This window comes from Coloeus monedula (assembly GCF_965178545.1).
Source record: "Coloeus monedula genome assembly, chromosome: 9".
Classification (NCBI taxonomy): Eukaryota; Metazoa; Chordata; class Aves; order Passeriformes; family Corvidae; genus Coloeus; species Coloeus monedula.
In genome coordinates this window covers 9,463,244-9,479,746 of record NC_138789.1, presented here as the reverse complement: position 1 = coordinate 9,479,746, position 16,503 = coordinate 9,463,244, and the positions used below count along the sequence as shown (strand labels likewise).

At 37.8% G+C, this 16,503-nt stretch overlaps 1 protein-coding gene across 3 annotated transcripts in view; it reads left to right on the top strand.

The window, feature by feature from the left end:
- The window catches only part of DENND1B (DENN domain containing 1B), a 153,705-nt gene that overhangs the window by 30,259 nt on the left and 106,943 nt on the right, over window positions 1-16,503 (top strand). For 2 of the 3 annotated variants that reach the window (XM_082287104.1, XM_082287103.1), the window contains exon 3: window positions 10,360-10,403. The exons of the other annotated variant lie outside the window; for it this stretch is intronic. In XM_082287104.1, coding sequence (XP_082143230.1) covers window positions 10,360-10,403 — 44 coding nt within the window. The remainder of the gene's footprint in view (window positions 1-10,359; window positions 10,404-16,503) is intronic. 3 annotated transcript variants of the gene reach the window in all.

Sequence of the window (16,503 nt, the reverse complement as noted above, 5' to 3'; positions counted from 1 at the left end):
CTTTCTGTTAGCAACCTCTTAACCTGCTTTTTGTGTTTTGTTCTTATCAAAAGTTTAGTGTTGACTTTTAAGGATTGGTATGGGAAAAATGTCAAAACACTTATTTTCAGCTGCATGCTGCCTGCCATAGATATATCTGGGCTGAATGCATGTGGGCCAGCCTCTAAAATTTTTTTCTTGCTGATTCTTGCTCACGTGGAGGGCTCTTGGGACAGATGGCCCCTCGCTGTTGATGGTTGGATTACAGCGATCACCCACAGCTTCTGAAGAGTGCGAAGAAAAGAAATTGCTTTCTTTGTCAAGGTGTTTTCATTTCAATTCTCACCCATTAGCCCTGTTTGGTTAAGTTTTGAATTACTCCATCAGGTGACTGATGAGTTTTATTTTTCCCCCTGATGATATTAAAATAGATTTGGGGTAAGATGGAAAGGAAAGGCAAAAAATGGTTTGTGCTTATTGATCAGTGCTCCTTCATCTTTGTTCTGGCTTAGTGTCATGAACAACAAAGATTAAAATGAACACTGAATCAGAATACGCTAGAAAATGCTTATTTTAAAATGAAAGTCTGTGAACTGTTTGCATATATAGCAAACTCTATGTGTACTATGGCTAATCAACACGGTTGCTAGAATTTTAGAGCTTTGCGTAACTAAGAAGGTTTGTGATTGTTCTAAATTTACATATATAAAATTACGAAATGTTGGTTTATATAATTATAGCTTTTGAAGTTAGATATGTTTTAGCTGTAATGCTGGAGATGTTCAGAGGAGTAGGAATCTTCCAGGCGAGGTTCTGGTTACCAGTGCTGTTCTACTTCCATACATTCCTACCACAGCCAGTAAGCAAAATGTGACAGGTCTGCATTTCATGTAGAAAATGCTATTTGTAATTGGAGAATGAAAAAAGGATAAAGAATTTGAAACTATGCTTTTGTAATGTACAATTATTTTCATTCCTTCTCACACATAAGCAGCATATCATTGCACAATTCCGAGTCTTGTTTCACAGCATGATCACTGAGATGGGGTGACTATATGATACAGTAGTATCTATATTAATTAAATGAAATGTCTTAAATAATCTAGAATAGAACAGTGAACAGAGAAGCTAACCCCTTCTCCCTGTAGCTGTCCTTGGTTGTAAAGACAGTGTCAGTGGGATTGCTTTTCCAAGATATTATGTATTCCACTATTGCTCTGGCCTTTAGGTAATCTGTCCCTGTAACTTACTGAGTAATAGGTAGTTACTTACCTGTTAATTATTGAGTAATCACATTTTATTGCTTGTGCTAGTCAGTATTTAAGGCAAGGGGCATAATTTAGAGGGAAGTCGTGCCCTCAAGTACTGACAGTTGGGCTCTGCCCAGGATGTGGTCCTCACCAGAGGAAAGTGGAAGGAATGTTGCTGCACTGTTCAGCCAAGAAGTGATGTAAATAGTCATTATATCATCTTTGGCCAAGAGGGTGTTCCCCTGCAACAGTCATTTTTTCTTGAAGTAGCTAAGGACTGGACTAATTTCTCCTTAGAGAAAAAAAACTTGCAGAAGGATTAAGATTTTGGTTTAATTTTTAATTGCTTTAATTTATTTTTTTAAGGCATGTTAACTCTAATGTAGGATTTATTTTTGTGTTATTTTTGGAAAATGTCTATCAAAAATGGCTTGGATATCATTCTGTGTTTTCTGTAACCGATCAGTTTGCTTTACAGGCTCACATATATCCCTGCTTTCATGTCCAAGCTGACACCAAATTTGTATTTCTTGAAGTAAATCAGGAAGCAGTAACTCAGGTATCCGTACGTACTGAGATGTAGTTTTTGTCATGTGCCAAAAGGTTTTTGATTTTTCTATATGCAGTGTGTGGGGGTTTCACAAAGCAAATATAACAGTGTACTCTAGGAGATAAAATGGTTGTTTCTGGTCAGACATCACTGACGTGGGAGAGCAAGTGATGGTCCATCTCCAGTGTCTTTGGCAGGGCAGGAGTTTTGTTTCTTCCTGATTTACTTAGTACATCTTGCTTGGTAATAATGGACTTGAACTTTTCTAGATCTTCCTCAAAATCAATATTGTGTATTTCCTAATGTAGGAAAATTTCATGTAGCCCACAATATTTTTTAAGAACTTTAAGTCCCATGTCTTCATTTAAAACAAAGAAACCCCTGCACAATGTCTGTTTGCAAGGGAGTGTGGCAAGTTACTTTTTCATTCTTACAGGGTGAGATGTAAAACTTATGTTGGTTGCAAAGGTGAATGCCCTTAGTCTTACACTTTTCAGTTATTGTTCATTTCAGTCGATCACAGCATGGCCTGTCTCCTTTAAATTTCTTTGAACAAGAGACCCAGTGACAGCAAAAGTATTTTGTTTTGTAAACCCTCCTTAAACATTAGCAATGACTTAAGATAAATGTGGTGCTCACTTGCTTCTTCTTCTGCTACCTCAGTTCTTAGATCCTTGTTCTCATGATTCACTCACAGTTAAAAGTTAGAAGTAGGAAAATTAAGAATTACATCACAGCTTCTAAAGGCATGCAGTTGTTGCCATACTTACAAGGTCATTCTAAAGACTTACCAGGTAGAAGAAACCCCTGCTTATCTCATGAAGAGACCAAATAAAGGCTGAACATACTCATTTTATCTGTGCACTATCTGTGCAATGAACTCTCACCCTGATTAAGGTTTTAGCCTGAAGCATGGCTAATAGCATTGCAGCCAAAAGAACCCTTTCTTTCTGTCTCTAGTAAGCTGAAATGACTTACTGCTCTGTCCTTCAGTGGGACAAATTCTTGGGCAAAAAGGGATTGACCTGGAGCTCTGAAGGAGATGTCAAGTTGTGGCTAGAACTTTTAACCATCTACCTGCCTGTAAAAGGGGAAGAAGTACTTATTTCCTAGCCCAAGTGCCTTACAGACAGGGAAATCTGAAACACTGGAGGAAGTTTCAGGTCCAAAACCTGACAAAGTCCTGCTTCTCTACAAGGTACTTGGCTGAACCTTGCATGTGATTAGTTGGGAGGTCAGTATTTGCACACTGTTCTCATATTTTTGAATACCTGGAGGAACCTTTGTCACATAAGTTTAAAAGTAGAAATATTTGAAAATAATTTTGTGATAAACTGTACAATCAGCAAATCTCGTGTGTGGCTTTGCAGTGCAATGTAGACACGTGAGATTCTCACACTTCAGTCTGGATTGTGAACTGGTGGGGCTTGGTGGGGCAGCAATGACCGGCAGCTCAAAGCTGTGGAGTTGCCGTGACGTTGTGATGCTGTGAGGGGCTGACTGAACTGGACCCACTGGCTTCAAGCACAAGTGGTTTTTGTGGGGAGTAGAGAAGATCATGTTGTATGTGTGGTTTTTGTTAAGGGTTGAGTGACTCTTATAGTTATGGATTGTACCTTTGTTTTCCCATGTATTAGAAACAAAATTCTGGATTTCTGCAAACATGGTGTGAGCACTGGTATCCTGAAATCATTTGCTAAGTATTATATGTTTATAGAAAGATATAATTAAATTCTGAGCCAATTGATAAGTCCATGAGTAATTGTTCTACTTGTGACTGGGAGCACACGTCCCACAGAAATTACTTCAATTGCAGCTGTTACTACTACAGTTAAAAACAGTTCCTTAGGAAAAGCTTCCTCATGGAAGGAAGATATTTTCATCTTGCCAGTAAGGTCTTTGTAATTGTTTCTGAACCTGATACAAAAATCACATTTCTGATTGGCAAATGTACAGTCACAAAGACTTACAGATAACACCTACAGTGACTGTAACTGAGGCTACTATACTGTTATTTTCCATTTTCCATTTCACAAAGGTCAGTATTTACCATGTGTTTGTTGTCTCTGTTGTCATTTAGTGTGCACTTCACTTTCTGTGAGAAAAGTTGGAAGGAAAAATGTCAAAAGTCACACATTCCAAATAACACTTTTGATGCCAGTGTGAGATGGGTACCTTCAATGCCTAAATAATTTTTCAAAATGGGGCAGGAGCTTTTTAGAATCAGTTGAAGACAAGGCACGGGCCACTGGTGTGGGTGAGGGAGAGGGGACTGGAGACACTGGACTCCTGTGCTGTGGCCATGCTGTGGCTTATTTTAAAAGGCAAAGACCACCTAGAGACCCAGAGGAATCTGTGTAGTAATATATGGCAGGAAAAGCTGGCAAATACAATTACTGAAACTCGTTAATGTTTTTCTGTAACTGATGTTGTCAATGACATCATTTTTGCCTCGTTCCCTTGCTGTTTGCTGAAGTAGGAACTGTTTGAAATTGTGGAGGCAATTTAGGAAGGCACACTTGTGAGTAAAGTGTGAGTAAAAAGGCTGAAGGCACTGGATTGTTGAGATTTGATGTAATTTTGTAAAAATGTTTTCTTTTGCTACGTGATTTGCATTAAAGTGTACTTTCAGGTATTTTCTGTAGTGGCATCCTCGCTTGCATATTATCTTTAATCTGACAGGTTTTAGGTGCCTGAGAAGTTAGTGACCATTCCTTAGTTTCACTTTTTTTAAAATCAAATTGCTTCAATGTATTTTGTCCTTGTTCTTTCTTTTGATTACTGATGCTTGGAAAATACTGTAACTCCCTTCTTCTCCCCTTTTCCACGGCATCCTGTTCTTCTTCTGCCTGCTGCTGGCTGGCACTCCACTTTGATCCCCCAAACCAGGGAGCTGAAGACCACTGTTGCACCCAGCTCTTCTGGCAGCAGGGCCTCCCATTCTACTCCATCTCTGGTACTTCATGTATGAAACTGTTTACAGGTGGATTTTAATATGATATACAGAAGTCTTTTTTTGCAAGAAGTAATTTTTTAATGTGAATGCTGGTTTTTTCATTAGATGATTTCATCTGTAAAAACCCTTGGGTTGCACGTTGTGGTTCATCTCTTATTTTGTTTCTGAATCACTGTTGTAGTGATTTGGTTGAGTATTAAATACTATATTGATACAAAGGCATCACTAAAATTACTGTTGAGTGTTTCTGGAAAATTATCTTAAGTATGTAAGAGGTCTTTGTTTTTGAACAATAGCAGTATCATAAACTTGGTTTGGAGAACTAATTTTTATTGCTAAAAACTACTTGCTCTGAAAAAATCCATTCTGCTTATTTCTTAAATGTGCATTTATAAAGCTGTTCCCTGAGATAATGATAGATAATTTCAGCTTTATTAATTACATTCACATGTTCACCTAAGGAAAAGAATGTGGCACTTCTTGTTTTTTCCAGACATGAAAGAAGAACAGTCTGCAATAAGCTTTGCTTTGCTGCCTTTCTTTTCCTCACTATATATCTTTCCCACCCCCTTAACTCCTGGCCCCAGTCTCTTCTTTCCCCTCTGCACTGACAGCTTTTTTCCAATGAATATCTGTATAGCATCAGAGAAAATACAACTGGAGGGATACTGAGCAGTCATCTAGTCCGTTCCTCTGTCCGAAGGCATGACCACCACTGCTTGGCAGTCTTCTTGTCTGTTCTGTTAAGTACAGCCAACAGGGATGAAGATTCCTTCTCTCTCCAGAATATTGGACTACTTAATTAATCTGTTTCATTTTACCTTGGCTGTGCTTTTGTGTCTGAAATATTCTCTGTTGCTATCAAGAGAATTACCCGAGATGATGTTTCTCAGCATGCGTTTGTAATTTCTGTTCCATTACCAAATTGAGTGTGTGCTAATTACCTTATCCTGTTGTATTTTTGGGTGGCATTTATAATCTGCAAGCTCGATGATTATGAAGAGTATTTTTAGAGTATATTTAACTTGTTAGATTTTGGGAAAGTTGTGCCTCAGAAAGATTTCTCTTTTTTTTTTTTTTCCTCCATAGTTTAGAATGCACTGCTTCTCTAATCTACTCTGTCATGAGAAATAGTACCTTTGTATTTTCTCAGATTTGTTACAGAAGCTAAACTGTTTTAGCAGTTGTTTTCCTAAAAGTACGGATGATGTGCTTTATGACCTTGCCTCTACAAGAATAGATTTTTGGAGAGGAATTACCTTGAGGATATGCATATGTTTTCCTCTTGTCTTAGTGTGTGTCACACTTGCCTGCATTTGTCTTCTGGAGCAGTTCTAGATTACAACATCTTGAGTACTACTTTTTTAAGCATTGCATGTGACTCGCTTCCCTCTTTGTAATTATACTGCACTCTTTTGGTACCTCATCAAACCTTTCCATGATTGTCTCTTGTCTGACTTGTTCCAAGGGAGATGTCCTTTCCAATGTTGCAGGATATTTAGCAAAAGAATTTTCATGTGTTACTGGCAGGTGTTGAGATTTACATCCTGGACGTGGTAGGCATAGGAAAAAGCAGTGTCTGTACGTGGAAATATCCATTTACACATGCAATAGTATCTAGATTTATACATGTAACACACAAATTATTTTATGTGTGCACTTGAGAATTTCCTCTTACTGCTACCTTTACTTAGAATTGGTGTAAACCATTTATCCTGAAAAGTCTGTTAGCAAAAGAAAATGAGGAGAAATTTAGTAGTTTCTCAGCTGATGATAACAACAGCTATTTCTGAACGATTCTCATCCTCTCATCCATAAAATCAGCATAAAATTGACCTAACATTGCCAGATCAGATGGGGTATCTGGAAAGTAATCCTCAAGGAAAAGAAAATTCAGTCTTTGTAAACCTGAAGATAGAGTGCATAAAGTTGCAGAATTGGATTATACTTTCTCTTTTTATTTCTAAATCAGTACCCTTTTGTTTCTTCCTTTGCAGCACTTTTGAGAAGTTGCCACAAAGATGTTTCAGATGCTGCCTGAGCCTAGCTCCAAAAGCAGAAACCAACATAATCTTTTGAAAAAAAGCCCAATCCCAGACTTGGATAATTATAATAAAATCCTGAGGCTTTTTATAGGTGTTAGGGTTTGGTTTCAGAGAGTAAAGGCATAAAAAGAATATAGGAACTTTTCTTTTTGAAGCACGAGTCACATTAGATTTTCTTACTTAATAAATGTATGGCAAGTACCTACTAAAATAACCAGTTAAAGGCCAGTAATAACAGCTGCAAAACCCAGCTCAAAGCAGTTGGACACGTCTTGAAGGCGTGTAATTTTTGCTGAGTGTAGCACCAATTGTTTTGCTTGGATTGAGTTAGGAATATTTTTTAAAATGTTGGCTCTTTTTTGTTTTCATGATGGAGTATTAAAATCATTATTTTTCCTGTTTAGATCACATGAATTTAATTATTCTCTCATGATATAAACATCCTTTCATGGTATGAAAGTAAATATTGTTGTACCTATAGTTAAGTGAACTGGAATTTACTTTAGATTTGTTTTTACCATTTCAAGTGAGACTGGAGTGGTATGAGAGAGCCTTAGTATGAAGTGAAGATGGCAAGCTGAGCAGGACCCTACATTAAGGCTGTAGGGTTTTTTAGCTGTTAGGATATCAGGGCACCAAAAGAACTTATTAGAGCTGTTGATCTTGTTGCCTGTAGATAAAGGGTGGCCTTGTGAAATGCTGTTCAGCTTCATTTGGCACTTCGCTGAGGTGTAAATTTTACCCATGTTTTGACCCCAAACCCAGAGTTTTGCTTAATTCTGAGATTGTACTTTGCTCATGACCGTGACCTTTAAAACAACACCTGGAGGTTTTGCTATTGCGATCTGCTTCCTATTTTGAAGCCTGGCAGTTACATTTGCACTAAGGACAGTGAAGGAAAGAAATTACGTTTCTGTCCGATTTCAGAAACCCCAGTAATTTTGTTACTGTGTTGCTAAAGCATTCGCTATACTCAATGTTTCTCATGTAACTGTGCTTCACATCTGCCAAAATCATCTGCCTGGCTTCATTGCTGGGAAAAGGTGATGTTGCCAAGCTCCTGGCTGGCGATGCTCCGGCAGCCCGGCCTCACTGCAGAGCCTCCTCGCAGGCCATAGCGCTTAGGTTTTGCAGTAGAAGCAACTTTAAATGGTACTGCAAGACTTGGGAAGTTGTGAACAAGAAATGGGTGATAAGAAACGGAACTAGACGCAGCTGGTAACCAGCTTGTATTGCATGAGCTGTAGCAAATGCTTGAGGCTGGAATGCTGCCGCACGAAGCAGTCCTGCTTTCTTCTTACCACAATTCCCTATTCCCCAGTTTTTGTTCCTTTTTTTCTGGCATAAACCAAATGGTTTTGGGGAACTGATCTAGTTAACGCTGACCTGAAAAGTTTCAGACAGTTGGTTTGATCTCGGTCAGTTCCCTCATCTGGCTCAGTGTAGCTGTGAAAGTCTGTACCAGCAGGAGACAGACAGTGCTACAGCTTCACCAACAAGTACCTGGTAGTGGGAGTGCAGTGGGATTGCTCTTTTGAAGAGAAGTTTATGCCTGAAATGTTCATGGACATATGGCATTGGATTTACAAGCTCTGTTAAAGTATTTTTTGGATTCTGCAAATTTTCAATGCTTTTTAGCAAGTAATTTATGAATCACTTAACATCAATTTTTTGATATGTTACCATGCTTGTGACTCCTTGGATTTATCAGGGATAGCTGTTGATATGTAATTGTTTTCTTTTTCATGATACTAATTTGGAATAAAAAACGAGCTCCCTTACAGGATAGTCAAACTCCTCTTGTACCTGGTCATTATAGAGATGTTTGCAATTTAAATATGCACAAAATAAATGGGGGAAAAAAAGGTCTCTGTTGTAAGTACCTGTATTTATTTGCTGTCATATTTTTAGAGACGTAGCCTCTTACCTCTTGTTTCATATCCACCTTCAAAAGTTCTTGCTCCGTATAGTAGATGGAGGAAGATTCCTTGTGCAAAATACATACATTTTATTAAATAATAGCTGCAGAACCCTTCCTGGATGTTCTTAGGAGAAAAAAGAAGTAGAATCCAACAAGTAGAATCAAATGCCTCCATTTTTATTGAAAATCTTACTTAAATTTGAATTAGATACAAATTAGCTCTAAATTGCATTGAGTTGGTTGACAGGTTGAATTTTGTAACACGTTTGGAATGCATGTTCCACTGTTGGCTTGACATCTGTTCTGGAGTGAAGGAGAAATGCTGACTCCATTCTCCAGCTCCTGGTGGTTGGGCCAGCGGCAAACACACGCGTGCAACAGCTCCGTGCTGAATAGTAGGATTTCAGATCAGCAGCTGGGAATGACAGCACCATCAGTGGCATTTCCCTCCTCATTAAATCTCCAGTTTACAGCAGCAAACATGTGGGACCATGAAGAAGAGCTGAACCGTCCGTACTTTGCCAAAAGTGGAGAACGCTGTGGTTCTGATGTCAAAGCTAACAGCGAGAAGGAAATTTGAGTTGCTACACAGTGCTGGTGCTAGAGCCTGAAGTGGAAATCTGAATAGTTTCCCAGATACTGGCTCCTTGGAAGACAGGAATCCAGCAGCTCCTGAGGTAGACAGTATCTGGCAGTTCCCATCAGGCCGTGTCTCCTGGCACTTACTGTTGTGTTTCTCCTTCATTTTCCTGCCCTTGGCACCCCGAGCTGCTGTTGGCTGCGTGGTCAGTGGTGGGTCTGGCCTGACCTGGGTCTCCCTTGCAGGAAGATGGATAATTCGCTGTTAGCAGGTGGACAAACACGGCTGCTAATCTGTTCTTTAGAAGCCTGTGAGGCTTCGTGGGCGTTTGTGGCCGTGTAACCGTAGCACCTCCGGAAGGTTTTGTGTCAAAGGCGATTAAAAGCTGGGGGAGGGAGGATGAAGAGCATAATTTGTGTTTTTGTTGAAAGGTTATGGCTCAGGTTGTTGTTTTAGAGGCTTTCAAAGCAATATTAAGTGTAGACTAATATGTAGCCTAAGTAACAGTGATTATTTTTAAAATTAGCAGTTTACAAGAGGTTAATGAAAACTTCGAGGTATTATTGAAATGCTGGCTTTAAGTGGCTCTGAACAGAAAATACTGAAACTAACTAGCTCTTCTGAGCTCCTCCTTAAGAATCCTGGTTACATTAGTACTATTTTTAAAATCACAAAGGATGTTTTTCTGTACTTTTGTAAAGGCCTTTTTTTTCCCTTATAATTTTATGTTCTTTTTTCCTGGGATGGAAAGAGGTTTTATATCTCTTACTTCTTAATTGAATTAAACTGTGAAAATTAAATGTGCTTAAAAAATTACGTATTCCAGAAAAAAAAAGAATATGAAAATAGTTCAGTACATTTATAACCTGCTGCCATATGTAGAACAATAAACATACAGTTTCATAAATATGAAATAAGTCTTTTTAATAATCCAGTATCTTCCTTGGTTTTTAGATACATTTTTGCACTTGCCTCAAAGCTTGACGCTAAGCTGACCCTCTCTTTAATATTAATGTACTCTGACTGTAATACTCTGTTCCTTTGCCTCTGATTAATGCTGTCTGTCAATTATTTACAGATCCAGTGGTACTGTGGAAGTTCCCGGAGGACTTTGGAGACCAGGTTGGAAACATGAGATTGAACTTTTTTTTATGTTAGAATAATAATAAAAAAAGCTCTTCTATTCAGCTGTGGAGAGGCAGATGCTAATGATGGTGGGGTGGAAGCCTTCACCCAACTGGTGGCTTGGTGATTAGATTGCCTTTGTGACAGGAATATGCAACAGCAGTTGTAGAGCATGGAATGTCGTGCTAATTCTCTGTATCACCTTTTTTTTGATATAGAGTATTTTATCAGGTGGTCCTGTTGGACATGTTGGGTTTTTATCTGTTGTGGTATCGAAAATGTGGAAAAAATTATCAGTAAAACTTTGCCAAACACTGATGTTATAAAAACCACCAGAACAAAAAAGTTGAAGAGCTGCCCATGTATGTCCTTTTAATGTCAGAATGTGTGCATTCCATTTCTTTAATCCTTTCCAATGCAAGATTTTAGATAGTTAGTTAATAATATTTTAGAGATACCCTAGTTACTTGCTTGGGGAAAAAAAAATCCTCAGACCCTTATAAGAGACTGATCTTAAGTTACTGATTCTGGAAGCATGAAAATCCTATGTTCTATCTATAATTAATCCTCAAAGGAAAGTTTATACATACAGGACTGATGGATTATTTCACTGTTTGTAGTGACAGCAAGCTATTAATTAGTGTGTTGGGTTTTTTGCCCCATGACTATTTTATGAAAGTTATTACTATTAAACCTTAATGAAAGTACTGAATTTTATTATTTCAGCAACTTTTAACAAGAGTTTCTTGCATGGATTTTTATTTTACTAAAAGAAAATACATAAAACTACTAAATAGAATAAATATCTCTGTCTCAATGGCTTTTTTGCCTCTTGTTTTTATACTAATACTGAGGCAAACATATTTTTCGTTGGTAGTATCACCACAGTGGATGATCTGGAAATGTTGTTGTACAGTAGATGTTGATAAATTGCTGATTTTTTTTTTTTTTTTTAAAGTCAGTAATACAAGATTCTATAAAGACAGCTATAAGGTGATTCATGATGAAAGGAATAAATATACAAACATAGAAGGTAGGATGTCTGGTTAGGGAATAGCATCAGTCAGAAATGTGCAGCCTGTAAAACAGTGACAAATGAGCAAAGCGTGCTGTTACACGTTCTCAGCTAGGCATTCAGCAAGTTTTGATAATTATCCTGGCTGCAGAATGATCATCTTCATTGTCATTTAAATTCTTTTTTTCTAGTTTGTTTTGTTCTTTTTTTGTTTTTTCCCCAAGAAAGACTTGATCTTAAAAAAAAAAAAAAGAAGAAAAAAAAAAAAGAAAAGACAAATTATGTATGAAGAAAAATGGGAGCTTATTCAGCAAGTCGAAGGTTATTCAAAGAACAGCTGGTGTAGAAAAATGATTAGAAGATGAAGCCCACTAAAGACTGGAAGGGAATCATACAAAGATGCAATAGACATACCTAATCTATAAAAACCAGAGGCCTCAGGCAGCTCTCTGCCTTTGGGCTCCGAAAAACCTATGCCTGCACATTGTGTCTCAGCTGTGTAGGGAATCTGGCATTTCAGGTAAATTGCTTGTGTCTCTGGAAAACAGGATATTTTAATCCTTCTCCTTGCAAGGGAAATTCTCCTGTTAGAACCCCTGGATTTGAACGGAATATATAGCAGCTTCTAAAGCAAACCCCTGAGCCAAGTCATGAAGTGAAATCAGCAGAAGCCTTCTTTGCACATGTGTGTGTGGATGTTGAACTGGGTAGGTTTGGATTGGAGACCTGAGTATCCACCAGATTTAATTTCTTTAAGAACCAAGAACTCACTAAAACTATCAAGGCTAATTTCCATAAAAGTTTGTGGGGAGAATGCTCAGAAAAAAAAAAAGAAAAAGAATATTCTCTGTCCTGTTCTTCAGTCATTTATATTTTAAATGTAAAATGTGTGAGTTAGTTTTTGGATGTATCCCAAAGAATCATCTTTCCTAAAATTGAAGGGCTGTCTGTTTGCACAGTGATGTGATAACAGTGGGCAAAATATTTTCCTCTCTTCCTGAATTTTTCTACAGTTTATCATGTCACCTTTTTGTTGCTTTCATAATGCAAAGAAAACTTGTCTGAGCCATTTTGACATTTTCTTCCTCTTTCTCACATTTGTCCTCTAAGTATGTCTGAACTTCCCAGTGTTTACTCATCTCTTAATCCCTGTTTTTTCTTGTGCCCTGCCGTTTTCTTCGATGCTGGTCGATATTCTTCTAGTGTACTTTTTTCTTAAATATTGACTTTCCAAATTCCTGTTTTGCAAAACATCCCATCTGTTGTGGATGGGATGTAGAAACTACAGTTGATCAGGAGGAAGACAAGACTTGGGATTTGTCATAATCACTCAGTTGCAGTCTGTCAAGTAAAGGAAATATTAAGGCGCGGTTTTGGTACCAGAAAAGAATTTGAAAGATTCATTGTTGATTTCCTTATCTGCCAAGACTGCAGGGAAACCACTTATTTTGTCTCTGGTAATTCCTCAGATGCCAGAATAAGGAAAAGAGGAAAACAGAATGGGGAAAGAAAAAAAGTAACGCTTCAAGGCGGAAAATGAAAAATACTTCTCTTTGCCAGGAGTGCTTCAGAAAGTGGTTTTGTCCCTTTTTTCTTTTTTCATTTTATTTTATTTTTTGAGGTGGGAATAATTCCATTTTTAGTAACTCTCAAAACTATCAATGGAAAAATGAGCTCATGCTGGTTAGAATTCACAATACAGAGAGCCACACTACCATTTCAAAGAAAATGTTTATTAAAAAATACCTCAAGCGCCAGAAGAATTAATCTGTTTGAGCCATCATTACTGGCATTAGTGCTATAAAAATGAGTTTGACGACTCATTTTTGTTGAAAAAGTTGTGAATAATCTCAGCTCTGTAGAAAAAATGTGAAGATTTCTGTTTTGAGCACATATAGGTCTTCTGTGATTATCCTCACAAGCTCAAATTTGGATGAAGAATGAGTTGTAGCCATTTAATGGGCTATTTTTTTGTTGTTTAAAATGTATTTTGAATGTATATTTCTAGAGGCTCTGTCTTGTAGTATGTTCAAATATCACCTTTATGCAAAAATTCCCATGATAAAAGATGTGTATGTTTTTAATCTTGAAATTGTTATTTTTTTTATTCAGACTGGTTTAACTAGAGCTTAATTTTGGCCTTGCAAGCCCATTTTTAAATGGAAGTCTGTAGAGAAAATATTAATGCTATGATATCTGGGAAAAAAAATCCAGTTGTTTTAGAGAAGAAAGTATTTTTTAAGGGCTTCAGAAAAGTAACCCAAATGAAAACAACACCTTGGCTTCCAAACTGAAGTACTTGATGACTTGAAGAAGAAAATACACATTTCTGCAGAAGTCGGTTGTTGCCCTGCAGAGCTGTGATCTGCTGACACTGGCTTGTCTCCTCATGGCAGTGCAGGCAGTAGCAAAGCCCTATTGATGTCACACGTGTCCAGATGTCTCCACTGTGGCTCTGTTCATGTCTGTTCAGCAAATAAAAACACTGACTCTCCCACCAACTTCAGTGGGTTGAAACATTCCTGGGAGAAGAGTGGTGTTGGCACAAGGAACGAGGAGAGCATGGTGCTGATAGCACCAGCAGCAGCTAGTGCCTGTGCAAGAGGTGGTGCTGCTTTCTGTGTTGTCTTAACCTTTGAGGCATGTGAGGTCTAACATTTCTTATTAATTTAATAATTACAGATACATTGGATGTTATTTTTAGCTGTGTAAGAATTCAGTAGCTTTTTAATCTAACTGCTCATTGACCCAGAGGGATTTCTACCTGCAGTGGTCCTGTAGTGTGTGGTGTCCATTGAATAGTTCTCATTCTTTGCACTTCTAATCACATAACATTTTCTATCTTCAGCCTTCAACTTCTCTGCTGGTGAAAAAACATCTCACCAGGAAGATGACACGAACAGCTAATATGGCAGGAGATGGTCTTACCAGAAGCCACTTCAGTAATAAATATGACTGGGGTTGTTAACTGAAGATGTGGGTTAAGAAGGAATTGAGACTCTGCATTAGACTGTTGGTTGTGTTGCAGATTTCATCCTATCTTCTCTCACTTTCTAAGACAAGCAGTCTAAATCTGCTTTCCCATGTCAGGCTTTTCCCAAACCCTGCAGATGAGTAATGAGTAAGGGATATGGCATCCCGTGTAAGGAATCTCTGCTGTTTTCTCTGAAGTTACAGTAAGACTCTTTATGCTATTATCTCATATTTTAGATAACATCTGGGTTTTAGTTTTACTGTATCACATTATGCAGAAGTCACCCCTGGATTGTGAGCTATGAGCCTTATTCCATATCCTGTAGTGACCCAGCTACTGAAGTCTGATAGTATACATATAAATCTACCTGGTTCGTGTGAAAATATTTGTGTATATAAAGATGTATAGTTACATGTATAGCTGTTTAAAGGGTAAATCCTCTGAAGTACCAGTGTGTTGGTCTTCCCACAAGAAAGCAACAGTCACACACTTGACTTTCAATGTATGTTTTAACTAGTGAAAGTTAAGCCTGGTTTAAATGAGCATCTGATTGGAGACAAAGGCTCAGTTTTTTTCAGGATGGAATATTTAATTGCATGGTTCGTGGCAGCACTTACATAAACGAGGTCACCATGAAAGATACTACATTCTTTTTAAAAATAAGTGAATAATAGCACGAGTTGGGGTTTGGGTTTGTTTGTTTGTTTGTTTTAGTATTCTCAAGAAGCAGGCTTAAATCTGTTCTCTGGGTCAAACTAGTGTGTGGAAGCCAGCAGTGAGATTCTGTGTTCCTCTCTGCTCTCTTAAGAGAGCAGCAGGAACCCAGGAGGTACGAGGCTGTTTACACTGCCTTCAAGGCTGCAGGCGTGCTGTTAGGGGATGCATCTCACCAGCTTTCTGCATGAGATGGCTTTGTTCTTGTATTCTGATGAGGCATTAAATGCATGTTTCAAATGTTTATGCTAACTAGATAGGTGCTTGCTTTGTGGGATTGTTTTTATCAGGAAATCTTAAAAAGATTTTGGGGATTTTGTTGCTTGTGTATTAATAAGTATGATTAATATTTGGGTGCATTGGTATGAGAAAGGAGGAATCAATCTAATGAGATTACTAATTTTCAGTAGTGTTTTTGTCTAAATGTTATTGTATTATATTTAGCTAAGGGATATTTAGAAACTTGAATCTTTGTGGAAAGCAATTAGCCCTGCTGAGATGATGGCAACATGGCAATTTTGTACATTGCAACGAGACTTTATCTGGTTAAGATAAAGTGATTTTCTAACTCTTTGTGTTTGGAAGACATACTGTTTTTATTGAAAAATACTGAATGTGTAAGGCAGCAATGCTTTTTGTCTATGCAAATCCCAGCTGATAGATGACCAGCAGGAAAAGATTCAGAGGTGTATTTATAGTTGCTAACTGCACTGTGTGAACAGAAAAGATCTGTTCAGTCCTGATAAATATTCTGTGAAACAACTGCCCACGCAGACGTGCTGGGAACACCCAGAATCACTGAGACCCTTACATCATTCAAGATGTGAATATTCCAAGATGCTTTCTCAACCTTTTCTTTTAATTCATCCCAACAGAGACAGAAAAATCTTTGAGACATCTATTTTTAAAATTTTAAAAATTATAAAAGCCCAATACTGAATTTGGGCTTTTATACTTGGAATTTCCTTGAAATTTTGAGGACAGGTGGCAACCTGAAGTATGCTTGTTCTCAGAATTGTGGGAGTTTTGTTTTATAGAGCTTTTAAGTTAAAAATGTTGAACTTGATCAGCATATGGTACTGGCTAACCTCATCTCTACCAGCTCTTTTGTTATCTTCTTATTGTTACAGGTCTTAATGACAGTTGTAAGCCATAGTTCTGGATGCAGGGGTTAGTCCACCCTGGGGAGGAGAGAGAGAAACAGCAGAGTGGATTATGGAAATATGAATTGATCTAAAAAGCAGCTCTCTTGTAACAGAATGGGACTCAAAGAAAGGCTGGGGAGAAGCTGGTGAAAAGACGATGGAATATGATGTGAAAATGATCATTTGAATGCTTTTCTTTTCATTCCCAGCTGCTGTGTTCTGGTGAAAAGGCACACATTTGTATATCTT